Below are 18,251 nucleotides of genomic sequence, written 5' to 3' on the forward strand. Positions count from 1 at the left end.
CATTTCTGCTCCACTCCTCTCTGTGCCACGCTGCAGCATGGCCATGCATGAGTGGGGTCCCCTGTCTTGCCTCTGCAGCGTGCCCAAGCCTGTGGCAGAGAAGCTGTTGAGTTAACCCCAGTGGGCAGGCAGCTTTTTCAGGAGACCTGAAGCTTCAGAAAGTTGTTTTTTCCTTCTAAATGTTGGGTCACAAGGCTGCCTTTGTCTCAATGACTGCAGCCAGGGCCTGCAGGTCCCATCAAGTAGGGGTTTGTTGAAATACCTGGATGCTCAGGAGCCATGGCCCAATGGGCAGGGCAGCAGTGCTGTACCAGGAAGGACCCAGCATCTTTGGAGTCAAGCTGGGACGTCCCATCTGTGCCACCTGCCTTGCCCTCTGTACCCTTCTGCCAGGTTCCTGCTAGGGTAGAGCTGTGGCACCTCTGACTTGTCTTGCATTTTCTGGCTGACCTGAGGGATGATATGCAGGTGGGTGGGAGGGCAAGAGGGGATATAACAAGTAATGGCCCCAAGTGTGGAAACAGTGTTAATAAAGTGTATTTCACTTTTAATTTTGGCATATAATGTAATGATCTTTTTTAAGGCCCTATCATATTATCTGCATGACTAGATTATTGAGTCTTCATCATCTCCAGATAAATTTATGACCAGGATGATGCTTGGAATTTATTATCAGTCAATAGAGCTCAATACTGTAACAAGGCGTGTAATAAGATATACATATTTAATGATCCGGAGTAAAACAGCCCCGCTAATGGGCAGGATGAGACGGAGGCTGGAGCGTTAATTTCCATCCCCTGCCCCTTTCCACGGGAGCCTGCACCTTTCAGATGGGATGCAGCCCCAGGGTCCCGTGCATTGCCTGAAGTTGGGAGCAGGGGCTGGCTCGGGGTGATACAGAGGAGCACAGCCCTCATGCTGCTGTCACTGTGAGCACGTGCCTGCTGCATGTATGCACTCGTGGGAAGGCAGGTGTGCTGTCCATCCCTGCAGAGATGTGCAGGTCTGTCTCACACAACACACCGCTCTCTTACACAGCTTTGCAGGTCTGGCTGACGTCCCCGTCTGTGCCAGGTAAGGACTGTCACACATCCACTTTGCAGGTGCCTCTTTCCAGCCCAGCAGTCTGGGCAAGCCTTGCAAGAAAGCTGCTACTCCAGCAGCTGCTGAGATGTCTGGAAAAGCCACAGAGTCCTTCTTATGTTCCAGTGGCAAGTCTGAAATCCTGCCTCTGGGACAGTGCAGGGCTCTCCAGGTCAACAAGGGGAGCAGAGCCAGGGTAGACAGATGCACTCTGTCGACACCACATGAGGACATCTGTGGCCCAGCAAAGCCCTTGGTGGGGACACAGTCCCATGTGGCCTCACAGAGTCCCCCATACTCCAGCTCACCTGGCTGTCTTCCTGACTGGAGACCAGACAGCCCCAGAGTGGGCACAGCCCAGGGAGGTAGCAGGTCTGTGTGCAGCTGCCCACAGATTGTCATGTTGAACAGGGGGCCATTTCCTTTGCCAGGTTACATTTTGAGCTGCCAGCGCTGATTTTTCCAGCCTTTTGGGATGTCATTAAATTACTTTCCCAGGACTTTTAATAAGCACTTTTGATACCTTTGAAGCATGCAGCTTTGTGGGAAGATTACAGTCCCGCATCCATCTCGCTGGGAGAGAAACAATGGCAGCAGGGCTGGTGTTTGATCTCTCCTCCAGAAGGCAAGAGAGGGTTTGGGTTAGACAAAGAGGTGAGCTGCTGATTTAGAGCTAATGTTTAAAAATAGGTAGGTCTCCCTCCAAGATAGAGAGACCTGCCCTCCTCTGTGTAATCGCCTGCCTCTGCCTCGCCGGACTTGCAGAAACACAGCTCGCTTTATTTGAAGGCTTCGAGTGCAGCATCGCAGTTTGATTCTTGGTCCTTTTAAAGCAATAACTAGGCCATCTGACCAAGCTTTAAAGAGCCGGAGAACTTTCCATTAGGACTTGCGACACACTCTTGGCAGCACTGGAATTGCATTCTTGCCTTTTATTTCCTTTCTCTGACATCTCATGTCACTCAGGCAGGAGAACCTCAGCTATATAAACTCACTCATCTCTGCCTTGAAATTTCTCCCTAATGAGGGTCCCAATCTCAGTGGTGGGACTGGGTGTCAGGAGCTGGATGTGGAACAGAGCCAACAGCAGTGATGGAGGTCAAACCAAACTGCTCCCTGCAGTCCAGGGACCACCTGGCCCCAGCAGCATCAGTCAAGGGCAGGGAGACAGCATCTCCCATGTCTGTGCCCACAGCTCCCACACAGGAGAAATATCCCTGCCATGCCAAGCATCTGCGTGTCTGGCCCCCGTGCTGCCTCTGGCAGGGACCATCAGATGAGTTACAACACCACGAGCACCCAGCTCCGGCCAGGCATGCCTTCACTGCAGGGAGAAAAGGTGTCAAGGGAGTCGAATTCCCTTTATCTGTGGATAACTACTGCTGCCTTTAACAGCCTGGAATAAACTAGCCATAAATATCATGATCATAAGTGCTTAGATATGGCAACTTTACACTGTACAGAGGTTTTAACCTTCCCTGCGGAGGATATCCAGCTCTACATCACTGACTGTTTCCATTCAGCTGCACAGCTGCTCAGAACAGCTGCACCAGCTACTGGCCACCTCTTAGCCCAGTCTAACCCCAGTTTTGGGTTAGGACCTCCCTCCTGCTTTCAGGGACAGGCAAGAGTCCTGCTACCCTCTCCCCCACTGCCAGCATTCTTTCCTCCTCTTCTAAGGAATCACCAGCACTGGAGTCTGCAGTTTACTGGGCTCCTGTGGGGATCCATCTTCCATTCTCATTCCCACCCACAAGGAGGGTCCTGAGCCACCAGCTTCTGCAGTAACTTGTCACCATCACCTTGTCCCTGAGCCAGACCAGAGGTCCTGGATCAGCAGAGGGCAGTTTGCATCCTCCCTGCACCTTGCTAGTGCCCCGCCGTGACTTTATTTTGCATGGCGACTTTGAGGGGAGCTGTAAAACACTCAGACGAGTTAAATAATACACGACAGTGTACGGTATAAATTACAGGAAGCCAGCGGTGGAGCGACATTGTATGCTGAATAAATTAAAGGCTGCGTGACTTACAGGCAAGATTGATCTGCTGAGCATTTTGTTTAGTGACGTGCTTGTCATAAGGGAGAGCTAATTACAGGCGCAGAGGCGAGCGGCTCCGGCGCTGGGGACCACAGAGCAAACTGGGCTCACGAATGTCAGCAGGGTCTCTGCACTTCCAGGATTTGCTCTTGCTGAGGCCAGCCACATGCCAGGCCCCGTTAGCTGGATGTCTGCTGTTTTCTCAGGGCATCCAGCACTGTCACAGCTCAGGAAAAGGACTGTGCTGCCACAGGGAGCTGCCACTGTCTAGAAGTGGGTGTGCTGGTGTGGGGGACACAGGCAGCTGGCTGCTCTGGGGTCTGCCCTGAGCAAAGGCTGATGCTGGGGCTGCCGCAGCGGCTCAATGGAAGTGGAGATATCCAGTCCTGAGCCCATTCTTAATGGAGCAAAGCCATACAGGAGCACATCCTTTGCTCCTGTGGCATTTTTGAGCCTAGCGCTGCTCACAAGGTGACACAGGGATTTTACTGCTCTAGGGTACCCAGGGCTGGCTGAGCAACAAAGCTGAGAGCTGTGGGAGCCGATTTGGGGGCTAAAGAGTACAAAAAGGCAAGAACAATTCAGAAATTAGGTAGGGATCTTGAAACAGCAAGATGCTGCCATGAGCCACCAAGGGAGGGGGCAGTCTTCTTCAGGGTACAGTTTGGACTGGATAATTTTGGGGGAGATGTGCTTTACCCACAGGGATGTAGGAGATTGGTGAGAGGCTTGGATTCAGCTAGGTGACTTTAACCACCAAACTTGAGGCTGAGTTTGGAGGCTTGTCGTGCTGGGCTTCAGAGCAGGGCTGGCTCCTGTGCCAGGAGGTGTGTCCCCGCTGCCCGCAGGGCTGAGCGGTGCCGTGCGGGCTGTGTGCAGCCCTCGAGGTCCCGGCAGAGGCAGCGCCGTGGGGCTGGTGGAACGGAGACCTCCCTGGCCTGCCAGAAGGGCGCCGGTGGCTGGAGACTGTGCTCCGGAGCGGGCCGGGCATCGGGATGTGCTCCCCTCCGGCTCGGCCGGCTCGGCGGTTGTCTGTCACTCGGTGGGATTATGAGTAGTGAGTGTAATGCATCGGCGTATGAATAGGGTTGTCTGGCTGATGGTGATGTATCGTTTTTCATTACTGCCTCTCAAGCCCTCCCTGCTCCACGTGTGGAAATTCTATTTATTCCCTAATTTGTAAAAATTCCCTCCTTATCTGATACCAATCAGGGAGGGGTAATTGGCTCTCCAGGGCTAGCGGCTGGGGTCCTGATGAAGAGATATGTGTGTCTGCTCTGGCTGTCCAGGCACCCTGCCCTGCTGCACCAGCGACACGGGCCACAATTAATAATGATTTGCAAATGGCAGACAAGCAATAACGCAGAAAGATGTCCAGCCAGCCTCCTGCCCGCCCCTTAATTTCCTTCTGTAATATAAATGGCACAGGAACGAAAATCCAGCGCTATAAATTCTGAAATTAGTTATTCACCGTAATAAATGGTTCCCTTTTTGGTGCGTGGTCCTCCCCATCCCTCTCCCCTGACCCCCCCACTTCCTCCTCCCCTCCCAGCCTCCTTGCCTGCTACCTACTTCATTTGAGTCCTAATATGCAAATGCTGTAATTTAACGGGATGGTGAAGTTGATTTTCATGTTAACTTAATTACTTTGATTTATGAAGGGCTGGGATGTAGACACAGCTCCATCCCTACCCACCTCCCACCCTCACCCCTCTGCAGTCCTGCTGACCTGCTGCCTCTCTTCCCTTTTCTTCCCTTGGCTCAGTCCTCTTTTCCTCTTCTTCCCAAGTTTAGTGTTTTATTAGCTGCCTTTAAGTGGACATAAGTCCTCGCGACAATCGCATGATGCGGAGGACAAATTCCCCGTCCTGCCTTGTTTAATCGTGCCTGGATAATGGATGTATAATTGACTCATTTGAATGCTTTTGCCTACAGGAGTGCAGAGCATTAAATGTTTGATTGCCTTAATTTCCAAACAGATCATTATCCCCTTCTTACCCGCTCTTAATAAACACTTTATGAGGATTTTTTTTGTAAAGGAAAAAAATCTCCACTCCTCGTACTTCTCTGAAGTGATAAACTCTAATTAAGTCTAATATTTAAAAATATGGTAATGGTGACTTGTTTGAATAAGTGGCCTGCATTTCCATAATTTCATTATTACGTAAAACACGCTAATTATTTGAAGTGTGCTTATTACTAAAAGAGAAATCTCCTTCTAATAAAGATGAAATTGGCTTTTTTCCCTGTATTGCTGTGCATGCTGCTCCTCTTCTCTCCTGGACGGTGAGTGGCCACAGCCAGGAGCAGGGTGATGGCAGCATTCGCTTTGTTTGCTCAGGGAAGGCGGCCAGCCAGGGGATGCTGGATGTGCAGGGACAGGCCAGAGGCTGAAGGACAAGCTGAGGTCTCTCGACACCCTGTTTCACCTTTGGCCTCAGCAACAGTGGTGCCCTTTGGGCTCAGGGGCTCCAGGAGTTGTTGGGAACATTGCAAGACAGCTCAGACCCTGCTGCCCATTCCCTCCAGCAGGGATGCCTCAGCTGTCACGGTTTGCCCACATGGCATCGCCTGTGCCAGGCTATCCAGCAGCCTGTGGAGCTGGAAGGTGTCTCACTAGCCAGGTGCAGAGGACCCAGCCACCCAGTGCTGCCTTGGGAGGGAGCCAGCATGGTGGGTGGATGATGGGAAGAGTGACTCCCAGTGCAGAGGACAGGAGGAAGCATCCTGTCTCCCACAGGGTGACAGTGGACAGCCTGGGTGGAAGAAAGGAAAGTGCCCAAGGCAGGTTTATGGTCAAGACTGGTCCCCTTTTACTGCACTTCCTACTGACCTGGGAACTGCCAGAGATGGGGTCTCCCTGCTCCAGTGTCCCTGCTGGGGTAAACTGGATTTGGAGGTCTTGCTGACCCCAATGTGCGGGGGGTGGGACAGGCATCCTATCCCCATGGAACAGACACAGGTTGAGGGAGGATGAGTATGAATTGTGTCCAACCCCTCTTCAGAGCCTGTGCGGGTGCTCTGTGGCGGGGCAGGCAGGGAGGCACTGGGATGAAGTCAATATAAAACTAATTTTCTTTTCTTCATGAAGAAATGAGGTGTGTGGCAGTAACGTAATTGCAGATAATGAGGTAAGTTATTCTTAATATTCTGCACGTCGCTGTCAGCTCCACCTAATATACCTGCTGGCTGTGCAGGGCACGCAGAGCCCCTTGCCCCATGCGCAGGATTATGAGGCCATTAATTTGGGAGCAGCTCGGCAGGACCATCCCTGGCATCCCTGTGAATCCCTGGGAGCTGGGGGCACTTGGTTCTGAGACGTCCTTGCACCACTATGGAGTGTCCTGGTGTCCCTACCTTGCCCAGCATGTCATGGTGGAGATGGATTCAGATCAGACACAAACTTTCCCCTAGCTCCAGTATGGACAGGATGAGTGACACAAGGGCCTGGCTCTGTGTGCTGGAAAAATGCTGTCACTCCCTGCCCTGACAGTGACATTGCTGTTCACAGGGAGCAGCACAGCCCACTGTGGGGACACAACAGCCTGTGCTCCCATTCGTGATTTTTGGGGACGCCAGCTGAAGTGCCAGACTGAGTGAGATCTCCGAGGTCCGTATGGCAGCCGCCACTCACAAGGCCACCTGCTGTCACCCGGGGGTGGCGGTGGGGAGGCTTCGGGTGGCAGTGGCCGGGCGGTCCTGTTTCCGCTTTGCAGGGAGCTGTTATACAAAGGCAGCAGTGATATTATTCATTAACAGTAATCTGCCATTAGAACATTGACAAATGGCCCCTTGGCGCCTGAGCATCAGTTCTGGTACAGCCCATAAAGCATGGGGACAGTTTAAATATGGACCTGCTCAGCTCGGGCCGGGGGTGATCCGTCTTCCCGGCCATTGCACAGGTGCGGTGGGGTTGCCTCCAAATGAGCACGTTTGGGGGGGCCCTGCAGTCTCTGACCACCCACAGCCCACCGGGGCAGCTGCTGGGATGGAAAAGCTCCCTCCTTGCTCCGGGAGCGTCTCGGCCCAGTGCACGGCGGTTGCAGCAGCGCTCAGCTCCCTGAGCCCCTGTGGTGGAAGTATCTGAGTGGTTTGATCCTGTGGGGAGGTGGGAGTGGTGGGAGAAATGCTGGCAGGTCAGCACACATAGGGATGCAGCCTCTACCCTTCTCCCCAGTGCCTGGGCTGGATGTGGAGGTGAGGAGTGGACATTGCTGCTCCTGGCAGCCCGATCCAGCAGCAAAGATTCCTGCTGTTGGAATCCTTGAGCTCATGCTGGGTTTGCAGCAGTGCCGCCCTGCAGTGACTGGCAGGAGGGCATACACCAGGCAGTCGGCCCAGTGCCATGGGGGCTTTCTGCCTCTGTCTGAGCGGAGGAGTGCAATAGGAATGTCTGTGCCCCTCCAAGGACAAGGCGGCCAGTGATGCTGAACGGCCACAAACTCCAGCCTAAACTAGGAGAGAGTCCTGCTGCCCCTTGTGTGTGCATGTGTCACTGTCCTTGGCTGTCAATGCAGCAAGATGTGGAGAGGATGTAGAGAGGGCTGCAGTGAGGGTGTCAAGGCAGTGTGGTGTCACGGTGGGTAATGCTGAAACACATGGGGCAGGAGAATTGAAACCTGGTGGGCTAAGCCAGCCCACGGTGAGTGGAAGCTGGGGTGTCAAATTACTCCACACTGCACTCCAGCTGGACCAAAGGAAGGTTCCAGAGGTAGGCAGCCCTGGAACCCAGGAACTCAAGGCAAGCTCAACCCCAGCCATCCTGGGCTACTGCACAGGGACATGGGGCGATGCTCAGAAGCAGCACAGCAAGGTGAGGGGCAGGGAGGCAGGGCAGAGCCACTGCTCTGTTTGCATGAGGCAGGATAACCCCAGGCTGACCCCTTTCACACACACCGCACAACACCCCTAAATCAATTGCATCTTATTATTACAATATCAATATACAATATTCCTACAATAACACCATTGATTTTCTACTCAGAGGCTGCACCTAAGTCTGTTTTAAAGAGGAGGGAGTTAATAGTGCCCTCATTAAAAATCTATAGATTACCCCCCACCCCAAAAAAAAGAAAAAGCAGTTTATATTCATTAGGGCTATTGAATATAAAGTAATATGTTTGTGTAGGACATTGGAGTAATGTGATAATCCGTCCGCATATCAGGGAGAAATCCACTTAGCAACCCTGTCAGCTTGACAAGAAAAATGTGCCCATAAAGTCGGGAATACATTGAGGGAGTGAGCGGGAGGAGAGCGGGGGCGCGCGTGCGTGTGCGCGCCTATGCGGAGCCGTGCTGGCCATCAGCGTGGGACCACCTTCACCCCACCACCCTGCTCAGCCTTGGAACACGGGTGGGAACCCCTCAGGCCCCTGGAGCTGTCTGGGACTGGGACATGCCACATGTGCCAGGATGGGGATCAAGTTAGGGGGCTCCACAACCTGACAGCCTCCCCCGCCCCAGGTAGGGTCACCAGATGGGACAGGTTCGTGTCGGCCAGGCTGGGTGCTGGGGCAGCACTGCCACAGCCATGTGCCCCTCCAGGGAGAGCTGGGCTGGGTGGGGGCTACAGGGTGGGCAGGGCTGTCTGTGCCCTCCTGCCAGCCTCGGACTCTGCTTGTCCCCTGCCCCGTGGTCACCTTTGCGATGGATTAAGCACTGAAAAGCAGCAGAGCAATCCCGGTCGCGCTCTCTTAGGCTGTCAATTGCCATTTTTGTAATAGAAATTCCTTTCACAAGGTAACGACGGCCAGATTTAGAGGATTTCATATTGTTAATAATTCCCCAAACAGCCATCTGACTGTGTTGTTTTAAAAGCCGCTTAGTTTTTTGCTTTGGAGTTTATGAAAATCTCCCACTCTAATATCCCGAGAGCCAGCCTATAATTGTGTTATTAAATCAATCGGAGCGGATTACATTGTAAAATCAATAGATGGCTGTAATTGCATATTAGAAAGTTGTTCTGCTGTTGTTGATTTTTTTTTACATGGATAATTATAATAAGCGTGTTTACCTTAGCGCTGATTTGGAATGAGTCTCACTAAATGACGTATGACGAGCTTGGCACACTCGCTGCCAGGGGCCGGGGCATCATTTGGGACAGCAAGGACAGCACTGGTGGCATGGGCATATGGGTGGCACTGACCCAACAGGGCCCCACCATTTTTGCAGGGCGGCAGCTCAGAGTTCAGAGTGTTTCCAGTGCTGGCACCTGGCAACAGAGCACACTGGGGTTTGGGGGAGGCAGATGATGTGGTGCAGCACGCAGACGGCGGTCCCAGATCGTGTCCCAAGGGACCAGCTTCGGAGTCCCAGGAAGTGCCATGGGGTCTCACTGCCCATCTGGCAGCTGCCCAGGTCTCTGCAGTTCTCCTCAGCAATATGGAGCAATAGTCAAGCCCCAGTGCCCACTCCAGCTCAGGGCAATGCTGCAGGCTGTGAAGTTGGCAGTGGGACACCTGGGGCTGTGTTTTCACATCCAAACTGCTCACTTGCCACCACCTACCACAGCTCCAGGACTTGCTTTGCTGCTACTTTTTGGAGGTACCAGGCCAGGGCTGGCTGGGTGGGAGTACTTTGGCCACAGACAGTTGCACTCCTCTTACCTCTGTTTCCCCAGCTTTGAAGCCACCATTAGATCCCTGTTAGATCCCACTGACAGCTGGCTCCAGGGGCTGAGGGCTTTCCAAGGGGCTCAGTTGTCTGGGGGATGAGATGGAGCAGGCGATCCTAAGGACAGCGAGTGGATCACCTGAGTGGGAACAAGTGACAGCAGCAGGAGCTAGCATTGTGGCTTGGCTGGGCAGGACACCTGTCACCTCCAGGGGCCTTATGCAGCCATCAGTGGCACCTTGGGCAGCAGAGAGGAGGACAAAGACACAGAGAGATGAGCTCACCTCTGACCCCGTGCCAGCCAGTGGGCTAGGGACCCCTCTCCTTTGTTGGGCTGTCCTCATGCCCAGCTGCTGTCCCCTGTCTGGCACATGAGTGACAGGAAGGGGTGTCATGAGAGGGTCTTGGGGAACGCTCCAGAGGCACGTGGCACTGATGGAGACATCACCTCTTTCACTGCCAACCATCAGCCAGGAGGGTCTCGGGCAGCTCGTGGCAGCCTCTCGCGGGGCTATGCATGGGGCAAGTCCTGAACCTCCAACAGATGCTGGGGGCAGGCGGTGGCTTTGGCAGCGGGTCACTGGACACAGCGGGGCTGGGCAGCACCACCGGTCTGGCAGGGACCATCGAGGTGGCCGGGCAGCCCCATCCCTGCAGGCAGATGCCTGGCAGCAGGACAGCACTGCCCGGCTTGCGGGGGGCCCTCAATCCGGCATGCGGCACTGTCAGCAGGCAGCCTGCTGTCTCCTAGACAGTGAAATATGGCCACAATTAGCCCGGATACAGTTCAATTATGATAAACAGCGTTTGCACCCTTTAAGCTGTGATTAAAAGGCCTCCTCCCGTTGATAGAGAGACCTAATTTCACATTATTATCGCTGTAGCTTGATTATAAAGCACTCCCTGGATTTACAGTTGGGAGATGGATGTGGAGGCTTCTTTATCATTTACACATCAGTAATGATGCAGCCTTCCCTCCACCACAACATCCATCCAGCAGCAGCAGGGAGAGGGGGGCCTTGCCTGCACCCCCCTCCTGGGGCACCCTCTCCCCATGTCAGCCAGGCCCCGCTGCCACACGCAAGTGGGCAAAGTCACCCTTACGGTAACAGCTTGATAAATGGGCGGGCGGTAATGAAATGGAGACATCAAGGCGTGGGGCGAGGAAGAAAGAGTGGTAATCGGAACGAGTGGAGCTGTCCCGAAACGGAGGGGAGCGGGAAGAAGGATCGCCTCTGCGCCGTGTGCTGTCAAGGGAGAAATTACACATTTACTCTTGCTTTTTCTTAAGGAGACGGCCCTCATAGATCAAAACATGGATTTACAAGCCAATTTTCAACATGAAATATAGACACTAGGAATCAATTTAAGGCCAGCTTCTATTTTAGCAAACGGTGCCTGAGTTTAGTCCCAGGTAAATAACACCAGAGCCTTCCCCCTTCCCATCTTGCTGCTCTACCACAGCCCAGCACCAGGAGTGGCTGTGGCTTCCCATCCCAGCCACCTGCCACTTGTCAAACTCTGGTCAGTGGGCAGAGGGGGAGGCACCATGGGCTGGCTCTGATGAGGACAGGGATGAGCCCGACCTTCAGGTCCGGGGCATGGATCCATCTCAGCACAGCACTGGGTTGTCCTGGGATGCAGGTGGCCAGTGCTGAGACTGGGAACTCTGCAATTACATCACATCACTGCAAGGTCCTTGGGACAGAGTACCTGGACGGGTGAGGACATAGGCCCTGCACGGGAATCGGAACTTGCTCCAGCTCCTGTTAGAATCATGCCTCTAACCCAGTATCTCTGTGCTTTCTCCTTAGACGACTGCAAGAACATTGCCAACATCATGAAGACACTGGCCCATAGAGGCTTCATCTTCAAGCAGACCTCCAAACCTTTTTGATCCCCGAGGCAAGCCAGGCAAGGGCTGCATGCGCCCGGTGCCGGCGAGGCGGGGAGGACGGGCTCCAGCATTAAAAAAAACCCGGCAACCGAGGCCAGAGGAACCGACACAAAAAAAATCTCAATTTCAGCTGTTAACTCCAGTAGAGGTTGTATATATGGGAAGGCAAATCTGTGTAGACCTGATGTGACTCCCTCTCTGGGCTGCTCCGGACATTATGCCATGCTAGCGGACAGCCGCGTAGGGCGCTTGCACCACATTTTAGACTTGTAGTTCGTTCTTTTTCTTTGGCTCCTGATTTCCGTCCCTCCCTCCATATCCCACCCCGTCCTCCCTATCCCACCCCGTAGCCAGAGCATCCCCCCATCTCCACCCTGGCATGGGCCATACCCACCTTCCCCTCTTCTTTCTCTTCTCTGGTTTTATGTTTTCAGGCCTCAACGGCTGCTGCAGCGATGCTGGTGTGTGCCTGCACTCCGGCAGCGCTCACGGAGGCTCAGCGTGTTGAGACGGCCCCTCGCCCTCCCCGCCAGCTCCCCCCGCCTCTCCCCTGAGCGCCTTTTCCCCTTTTTGAGTCGACACTAACCCCTCTCTGACTCCTGTATGTGACAAACGCGATCCGTCTCTTTATGTTCAAGGTGAAGTGCCTGTATTCTCCGCTGCAGAGCCCCTGGCAGCCCCACCCCGGGCTGCAGGGCCCCGGAGGGCTCCCTTCAGTGAGGCAGGGGCCCAGCGGACAGGCGGGCGGCAGGAGGGAGGTGACAGTGTCCGCATGGAGCCCCGTCCCGTCCCCGTTCCGTCTGCTCGTGCCTCTTGCGGGGCTGGGTGGGATGCCCAGCCCTGCCTCGTCCCCGCCGATCAATTCCAGCTCCATGGGGGACAGGCCCGCCACAGCACCGTGTCCGTGTCCGGTGGTGGACGTGCCAGCGCGCGCTGGCCCCCGGCCCACAGGTACCTGAGCAGGGGAGCTGCAAATTGCCCCAGGCCCCTGAGTGTGCTCCCCGCCAACCTCCCTCGGTTCCGAGCTGAGGCTCAGCCCCCCACGTGCCCACGTGCTGTGCCCCTCACAGGTCCCCGCGGACGCTCAGCAGCAGCTGGCTTGTTGCCGAGAGAGTTGCCGAGCACATCCCCTCCGGCTGGGTGGGCTCCCGGCTGGCCAGGGCGGTTGGGGGGAGCCGTGGGGCGGGCTGAGGGCCCACGTCCTCTCAGTGTCACCCAGCCCCAGGGCCCTGCTGAACGGAGCCCTCGTCCGGGCACTGACCTGCAGGGAGGCTGCAGCCCCAGGCCCGTGCGTGCATGGCCTGGAGCGAAGCCGGTGACGGCAGCCAGAAGGGCAATACAGGCACTGAACTTGGCGGTACATGACTGCATGGTGTGTGGTGTTCCAGTTAAACCAACCGATAATGCAACCCCAGCATTTTCATTGTCTAGTTATTCCAATCCTTGCTGTAAATGTGCCACATGAATAAAGTTTGGGGGTAAAGGAGCCCAGGCTGTGCCCATGCATGTGCAAGTTTGTATGGGGGACAGAGGCAGGGGAGCGCCACCTGGATACGTGGGAGTAGGGTGCTCCCTGGGGTATGGCACATCCATGCTCCCTATAAAAGGCAAGGGTTTTGGCTGTGAAAGGGTGGTCAAAGTTCCCTGCTGCTGGGAGCACTGCCCCACTCTCCAGCCTGGGCACTGTGAGCTGCACCAGCCCCACCACCTCGGGTTTGCTTGTGTCCCAAGGCAGCTCTGCCCTGAGGATCCCACCAGTCCATCACAGCTGGGCCTTATCCATGGGTGCACCCCATGCAGTTTTCTGCCCAGTGCAGGGTGACAGCCACCACTACATCCCACTGGCACCTCTCACCCCACCCTGCAGCCTGGCACACTGTACCCACACAGTTGCCACTGCATTAGGAGCATCTTGGCTACTAAATGGAACCAGTGTGGCTCTGCCCTGGGGCACCTGCTCTGCCCTGGCCAGCTGAGCCAGCACGAGTGCAGCACCATGGGGTGCAGGAGCCATACCCAGCTGAGCAGGAACCACCAGTGCATCCAGGTGCCCAAAGAACCTGCCTTGTGCCAGAGTGCCACTGGCTGACAGGGATGCAAGTGTCCGGCTAGCAGCAAGTGGGCAGCTCCCAGAGGGCAGGGGCAGTCCAGCCCACTTGCTCCATGCAAAGGTCACAGGGGTTTTACCAGTTCCCTCTGTGCAGCCCCTGATCAGCTTTATTGACCCTTTTTTGATGGGAGTTGTCTAATTAGTTTTTTATGAAAACTAAGAACTTGACCTTTGCCCTCTACTCCTGCAGGCGAGAATGTGACTCAGAGGACATTGTCACAATGGATCGATGATGGCCAGTTACACTTAGAAGGCAGGTGGGCAGCAGCCCCAGAGCAGGGGACACAGGAAGGGCCACCAGTGCCCACAGTGGGCAGCACATGAACCCAGCTCCCATTGCAATGCCTCGGCCTCTCCAAGGCCTTGCAAAACATGAGGGACCAGGGGCTCCTCCCACCACAGACTGAAAAGTCTTGGGCACGGCAACAGGAAGGAGGAACTCTACTGACAGTGAGTGCTGGGGACAACAGGAGTGTTTCCAGCAGGGGCAGCCCCTCACTTAGGCAAGGCAGCACTTGCAGGTGTCGGGCATACAAGTTACTGGAAGAGAGCAGCTACACAAGGGCTGGGCACGTAGGATGCCAGAAGTTCTCCAGCCTGGTGTGGGCAGCACAGGAGCAGCCTGGCTCAGAACGTGGTAGCCTCAAAGACAGCAGGAGCTGCAGCAACTCCAGCTGTCCCCCTGGTGACTGAGGCAGATGGGCTGAGGGACAGCCAGCAGCTCCCAGTAGGAACAGTGGCACCCAGCCTGCCTGGGACAGGGGTGAGACAGCTCCATACACCAGGGCTAGTGGCCACAGGGCAGCCATGGGTGGCCTGAGGCAGAGCCTTGCACATCCCTGGGGCAGCTTTCCAGCACCTGCTTCAAGTGCCTGGAGGTTGCACTGCTCCGGAGGTCAGATGGGGTTGGGACTACAGCACTGGGCAGGGGATAGCTCCCACTTTTCTCTGGAGCACTGATGTTTGCCCCAGTAAGGCCCCTGTCCTGTCCGTGGCTGCAAGCAGCCAGCTGTCCCTAGGGGCTCCAGGACAGCCAGCACTGCCCCTGCACCTCCTCATCCTCACCCTGCATATGGTGCTTATGGCTTCTTCACATTCTTGATGGAAAAGGACCTGGAGGCCAACTTCCTTCATTTTCTCTGCTCCAAAAGGGAGACAGGAAAGAAATGCCAGGAACAGCAGGTGGGAGCACTTACATTGTGGCAAGCACATCCTCCTGTCCTGGAGCTAGCCCCAGGGCTTCAGGAGCACTCCAGGCAGTGCCAAATGGACTACACTGTCTGGCTGAAGGCAGAGCCAGGTCTTTGCATGACAGGAGGGACAGAGCCAATCCAGCAGTTACAAGGGGGTGGGATGGCAACCTCACAGGGGATCTTGCCTCTCTGACATGAAGTGGGCTTTGGGATAGTCAGGAGGAAGGGGCTGAGCTCTGCAAGAACTTGGTGACCCCAGGAGCCCATAGCAAGCCAGCACCAAGCCTTAAGGAGCAGGACGCTGAGAGAAGAGCAGAACTCAGTGCTATGGGCAGCTGTGCCAGGGATGCTTGACATGGGACAGGAAGTGCTCCTCTGCCATCCAGACCTGTTCTGATGTGGCCCAGGAGCAGATCAGAAGGCTGACTTAAAAACCCCATCCCTTTTCTGGGCAGCGCACACCAATACACCTGGCAACGAGGCTGGCAAACTCTGGGGAGCTCCCCTTAACAGAGAAGGTTCAGGGCTGCACCCAGCCTTAGGAAAGTCAGGGACATTGTCACCAAGTGGGACATTCCCCCCAGCCCCATCACGGCACTGCACTGCCAGGTGCCACACGGACCCTCTGCCCATAGCCATGCAGGGTCAGCACCCAGGGCTGGGCTCTGTGTGTGGGGTGCACAGGCACAGCATAGCTACCAGTGTGCTGGGTGCTGTAGGGACATGGAATGCCACAGCCCCGGGTCCCCACGGCACAAGGCACCACAGGTGGTGGCACAGGTCAGCACTGCACTGGCACAGTGACTGCAGCCTGGTGCCTGCCGTGCCCAGCCCCGCAGCCCTCCCATTCCCACAGGCCTGCTGAGCCACTGCCCCAGCCCACAAGCACCCAGGGGTGGATAAGGCAGCAGGGACCCGTTCTCCAGAGCGAGCCAGGCCTGCCCATCCCTGCTCCTGCAGCCCCGCCGGCCCTGAGCCTGTCTGCTCCCGGCGGCAGAGCACATCGTGGGAGGCCCCGCTGCCTCCCCTGGCGGGAAGCGGCCCCCAGTTCCCGCCGGGCAGACGGCAAACAGAGCATGGAATTTGCACGGCTGAAAGTTAAATACAACACACACACGGATTTCGTCAGAGGCCCTGGCACCGCTGCCTTCGCGGGATCCGATTAACGGGGAAATAAAAGGGCCAGAGAACCCACACAGCAGAGTGAGCAGATGCCCTATAAAAATCAAATACAGGGTAATCAAGGGGACCGAAAGGTACATTTAAAAAAACAAAAACCCACCCTGGAAACAAAGGAGCTGGGCTTTGTGGCTTTCCTGGGAGGGCTGCAGAATTAATGGGGAAGAGCACATGTGTTTGATAATCTTTATATGGCAAAAGACCCATCCTTCAAATATGTCACAAATTCATATTAATCACCTTCCTATTGCCTTCCGTGGCACAGCTATTCCAGTTGCCTCGGGCAAAACTGGGAACTGTCTGGTTAAAAAAAATGTTTTACATTATAATTTACAAGAGCTTACAAGTCTAGTTTCTTTTAATGGAAAGAACGATTAAAAAAAAGAGAAGAATATATATACACCCTGGTATATATACACTATATATATTAAAATATATATATATAAAAGACAGATATTGTAACTCCATCTGGAAAGAGAGAATGTTTGATCTTAACAATGTAACTTCTAGCTTTCAAACAGGCTCAGAAAACAAGAAGTCAGCAGGAGTTCAGATAAAGGAAGCTTAAAAGTCAAATAATTCTGACTCTGAACCCGAGACTTCTTAGACTCAAGGTCCTTTCCTTTACCCATTAATGGGCTGACTTGTGAGCTCAGGAACAAAGTGCTGCAATGTGAGGATTTCTGAGAGTCACTCATTACAGATCACTGAGTGGAGTCTGAGTTGCGGAAATCAAAGGATCCAATCTGGAGTAACTGGCTGAACTTCTGCTTGGAACTAATTTGTTCCGAGTTCGGCTCACCTTTCACCTCCCGAAGGCCCCGAGTAAAGTCCCTACCGGGGTCAGCCTCAAACAGCACTGGAGGGATCCCAGCTCAGCTTTAATGGTCAGCAATGGGCACTGCAGTCCCTGGGAGAGGGTGGACAGGTAGACAGGGTAGGAGAAATGTGGTGGACACAGCAGGGCAGGACAGCACCAAGCTTCCCACTGCCCCATAGGCTCTGAAACAGATGCCTCTCCCAGCCTGGCTAACACACCCTGCTGCCATGACCCCATCCCCACTGCTGGCCAAGCAGGGTGGTGGCAGACAGGTGCTGACAAAACCGGTATCTCAAAAGACCCTAGTGTGCCTTTGCCTATTCATTCCAATTCCCGGAAAGGAATCCAGGCATGCCAGGCAGCACTCAGGAGTCAGGACTCCTAGTCCTATTCCTGGCTTTGCCACTCATTCCCTCCAACATCTGGAGCAAGACACTTCTGTCCAGGGAAACAAATCTGGCTTCAGGGGAGCAGCTGGTTTGGAGGCTGAACTAATCCAGGCTTAATCCAACATGTAGAGTGCCATGGATGGGCAGTGCTAGACAGCACAAAGGGATTCTCAAGCTCAGAGGAATTTGAAGGAAGGAGATTAAATGATTCCCCCAAAGGCCCTGGCAGCTCAGTGGCAAAGCACACACTTGAATTGCGAGTTCAAGGCTGGCACGGCAGGGTTAAACCACTGCAGCAGGACATGGGCAGGCGTCATGGCCAAGCACCCACAGCTGCAGGAGGCAAGGGAAGGAATGGCCATCAAAAAGCACCACTGTGCTCCAGAGCTGTTTGTTCCCACCACCAGCCACATTGCTGCCCTGCTGCCAGCGCCGTGGGGCGGGGACAAAGCGCTGTGCTTCCACAGGCTGCTTCCTCAGCACCGTGTCCTGGCCCTGCTGTCCCCACCATGGCCTGGGACACCTTGAGGCCATTGCTGTGCGGAGTGGGGACACATGCATGCACCCACCAGCCATCCCCCTTCTCAGCACTGACCGAGCCAAACAATCTTCCAGAGGCAAATTTCAGCCATGATGCTGGACAATGGGCACTGGAGCTGCATCTGCCAGCTCCAGGCAGGGCAGAGAAGATCACCAGGACATGACCTCTACTCAGCTCAGCCTATCTTTGGAAAAGCTGGCTGTAGGCTGCAAGGTGTGGATCTCTCCCACCACCACACAGCCCAACAACCGTAGAAAGGTTCAGGGCAAGCACAGTGCCAGGCGCTGCCTGACTCTCCAAACATATCTGAACCAGGCAGAACATGGTACAGCGGGCCCATTCTCTTCCTCTCCAAAATACCCCTCCAGCTGGGATGTAATTTCCGCCC

At 54.8% G+C, this 18,251-nt stretch overlaps 1 protein-coding gene and 1 long non-coding RNA gene across 5 annotated transcripts in view; one reads left to right on the forward strand and one right to left on the reverse strand.

The window, feature by feature from the left end:
• The window catches only part of ERI3 (ERI1 exoribonuclease family member 3), a 131,104-nt gene extending 117,987 nt beyond the window's left edge, over positions 1-13,117 (forward strand). For 3 of the 4 annotated variants that reach the window (XM_066325005.1, XM_066325007.1, XM_066325006.1), the window contains exon 8: positions 11,549-13,117. In XM_066325005.1, coding sequence (XP_066181102.1) covers positions 11,549-11,631 — 83 coding nt within the window. In that variant the 3' untranslated portion in view covers positions 11,632-13,117. The remainder of the gene's footprint in view (positions 1-11,548) is intronic. The other variant, XR_010744218.1, reaches the window with a different exon arrangement.
• On the reverse strand, positions 8,032-10,943 carry LOC136364881 (uncharacterized). The gene is made up of 2 exons (XR_010744222.1): positions 9,728-10,943; positions 8,032-9,333 (listed from the first exon to the last, which is right to left on the reverse strand). It is a non-coding gene; the product is annotated as an uncharacterized lncRNA (long non-coding RNA).
• Positions 13,118-18,251: the final 5,134 nt, after the last annotated feature.

The sequence above is a fragment of the Sylvia atricapilla genome, chromosome 9 (assembly GCF_009819655.1).
Source record: "Sylvia atricapilla isolate bSylAtr1 chromosome 9, bSylAtr1.pri, whole genome shotgun sequence".
Classification (NCBI taxonomy): domain Eukaryota; kingdom Metazoa; phylum Chordata; class Aves; order Passeriformes; family Sylviidae; genus Sylvia; species Sylvia atricapilla.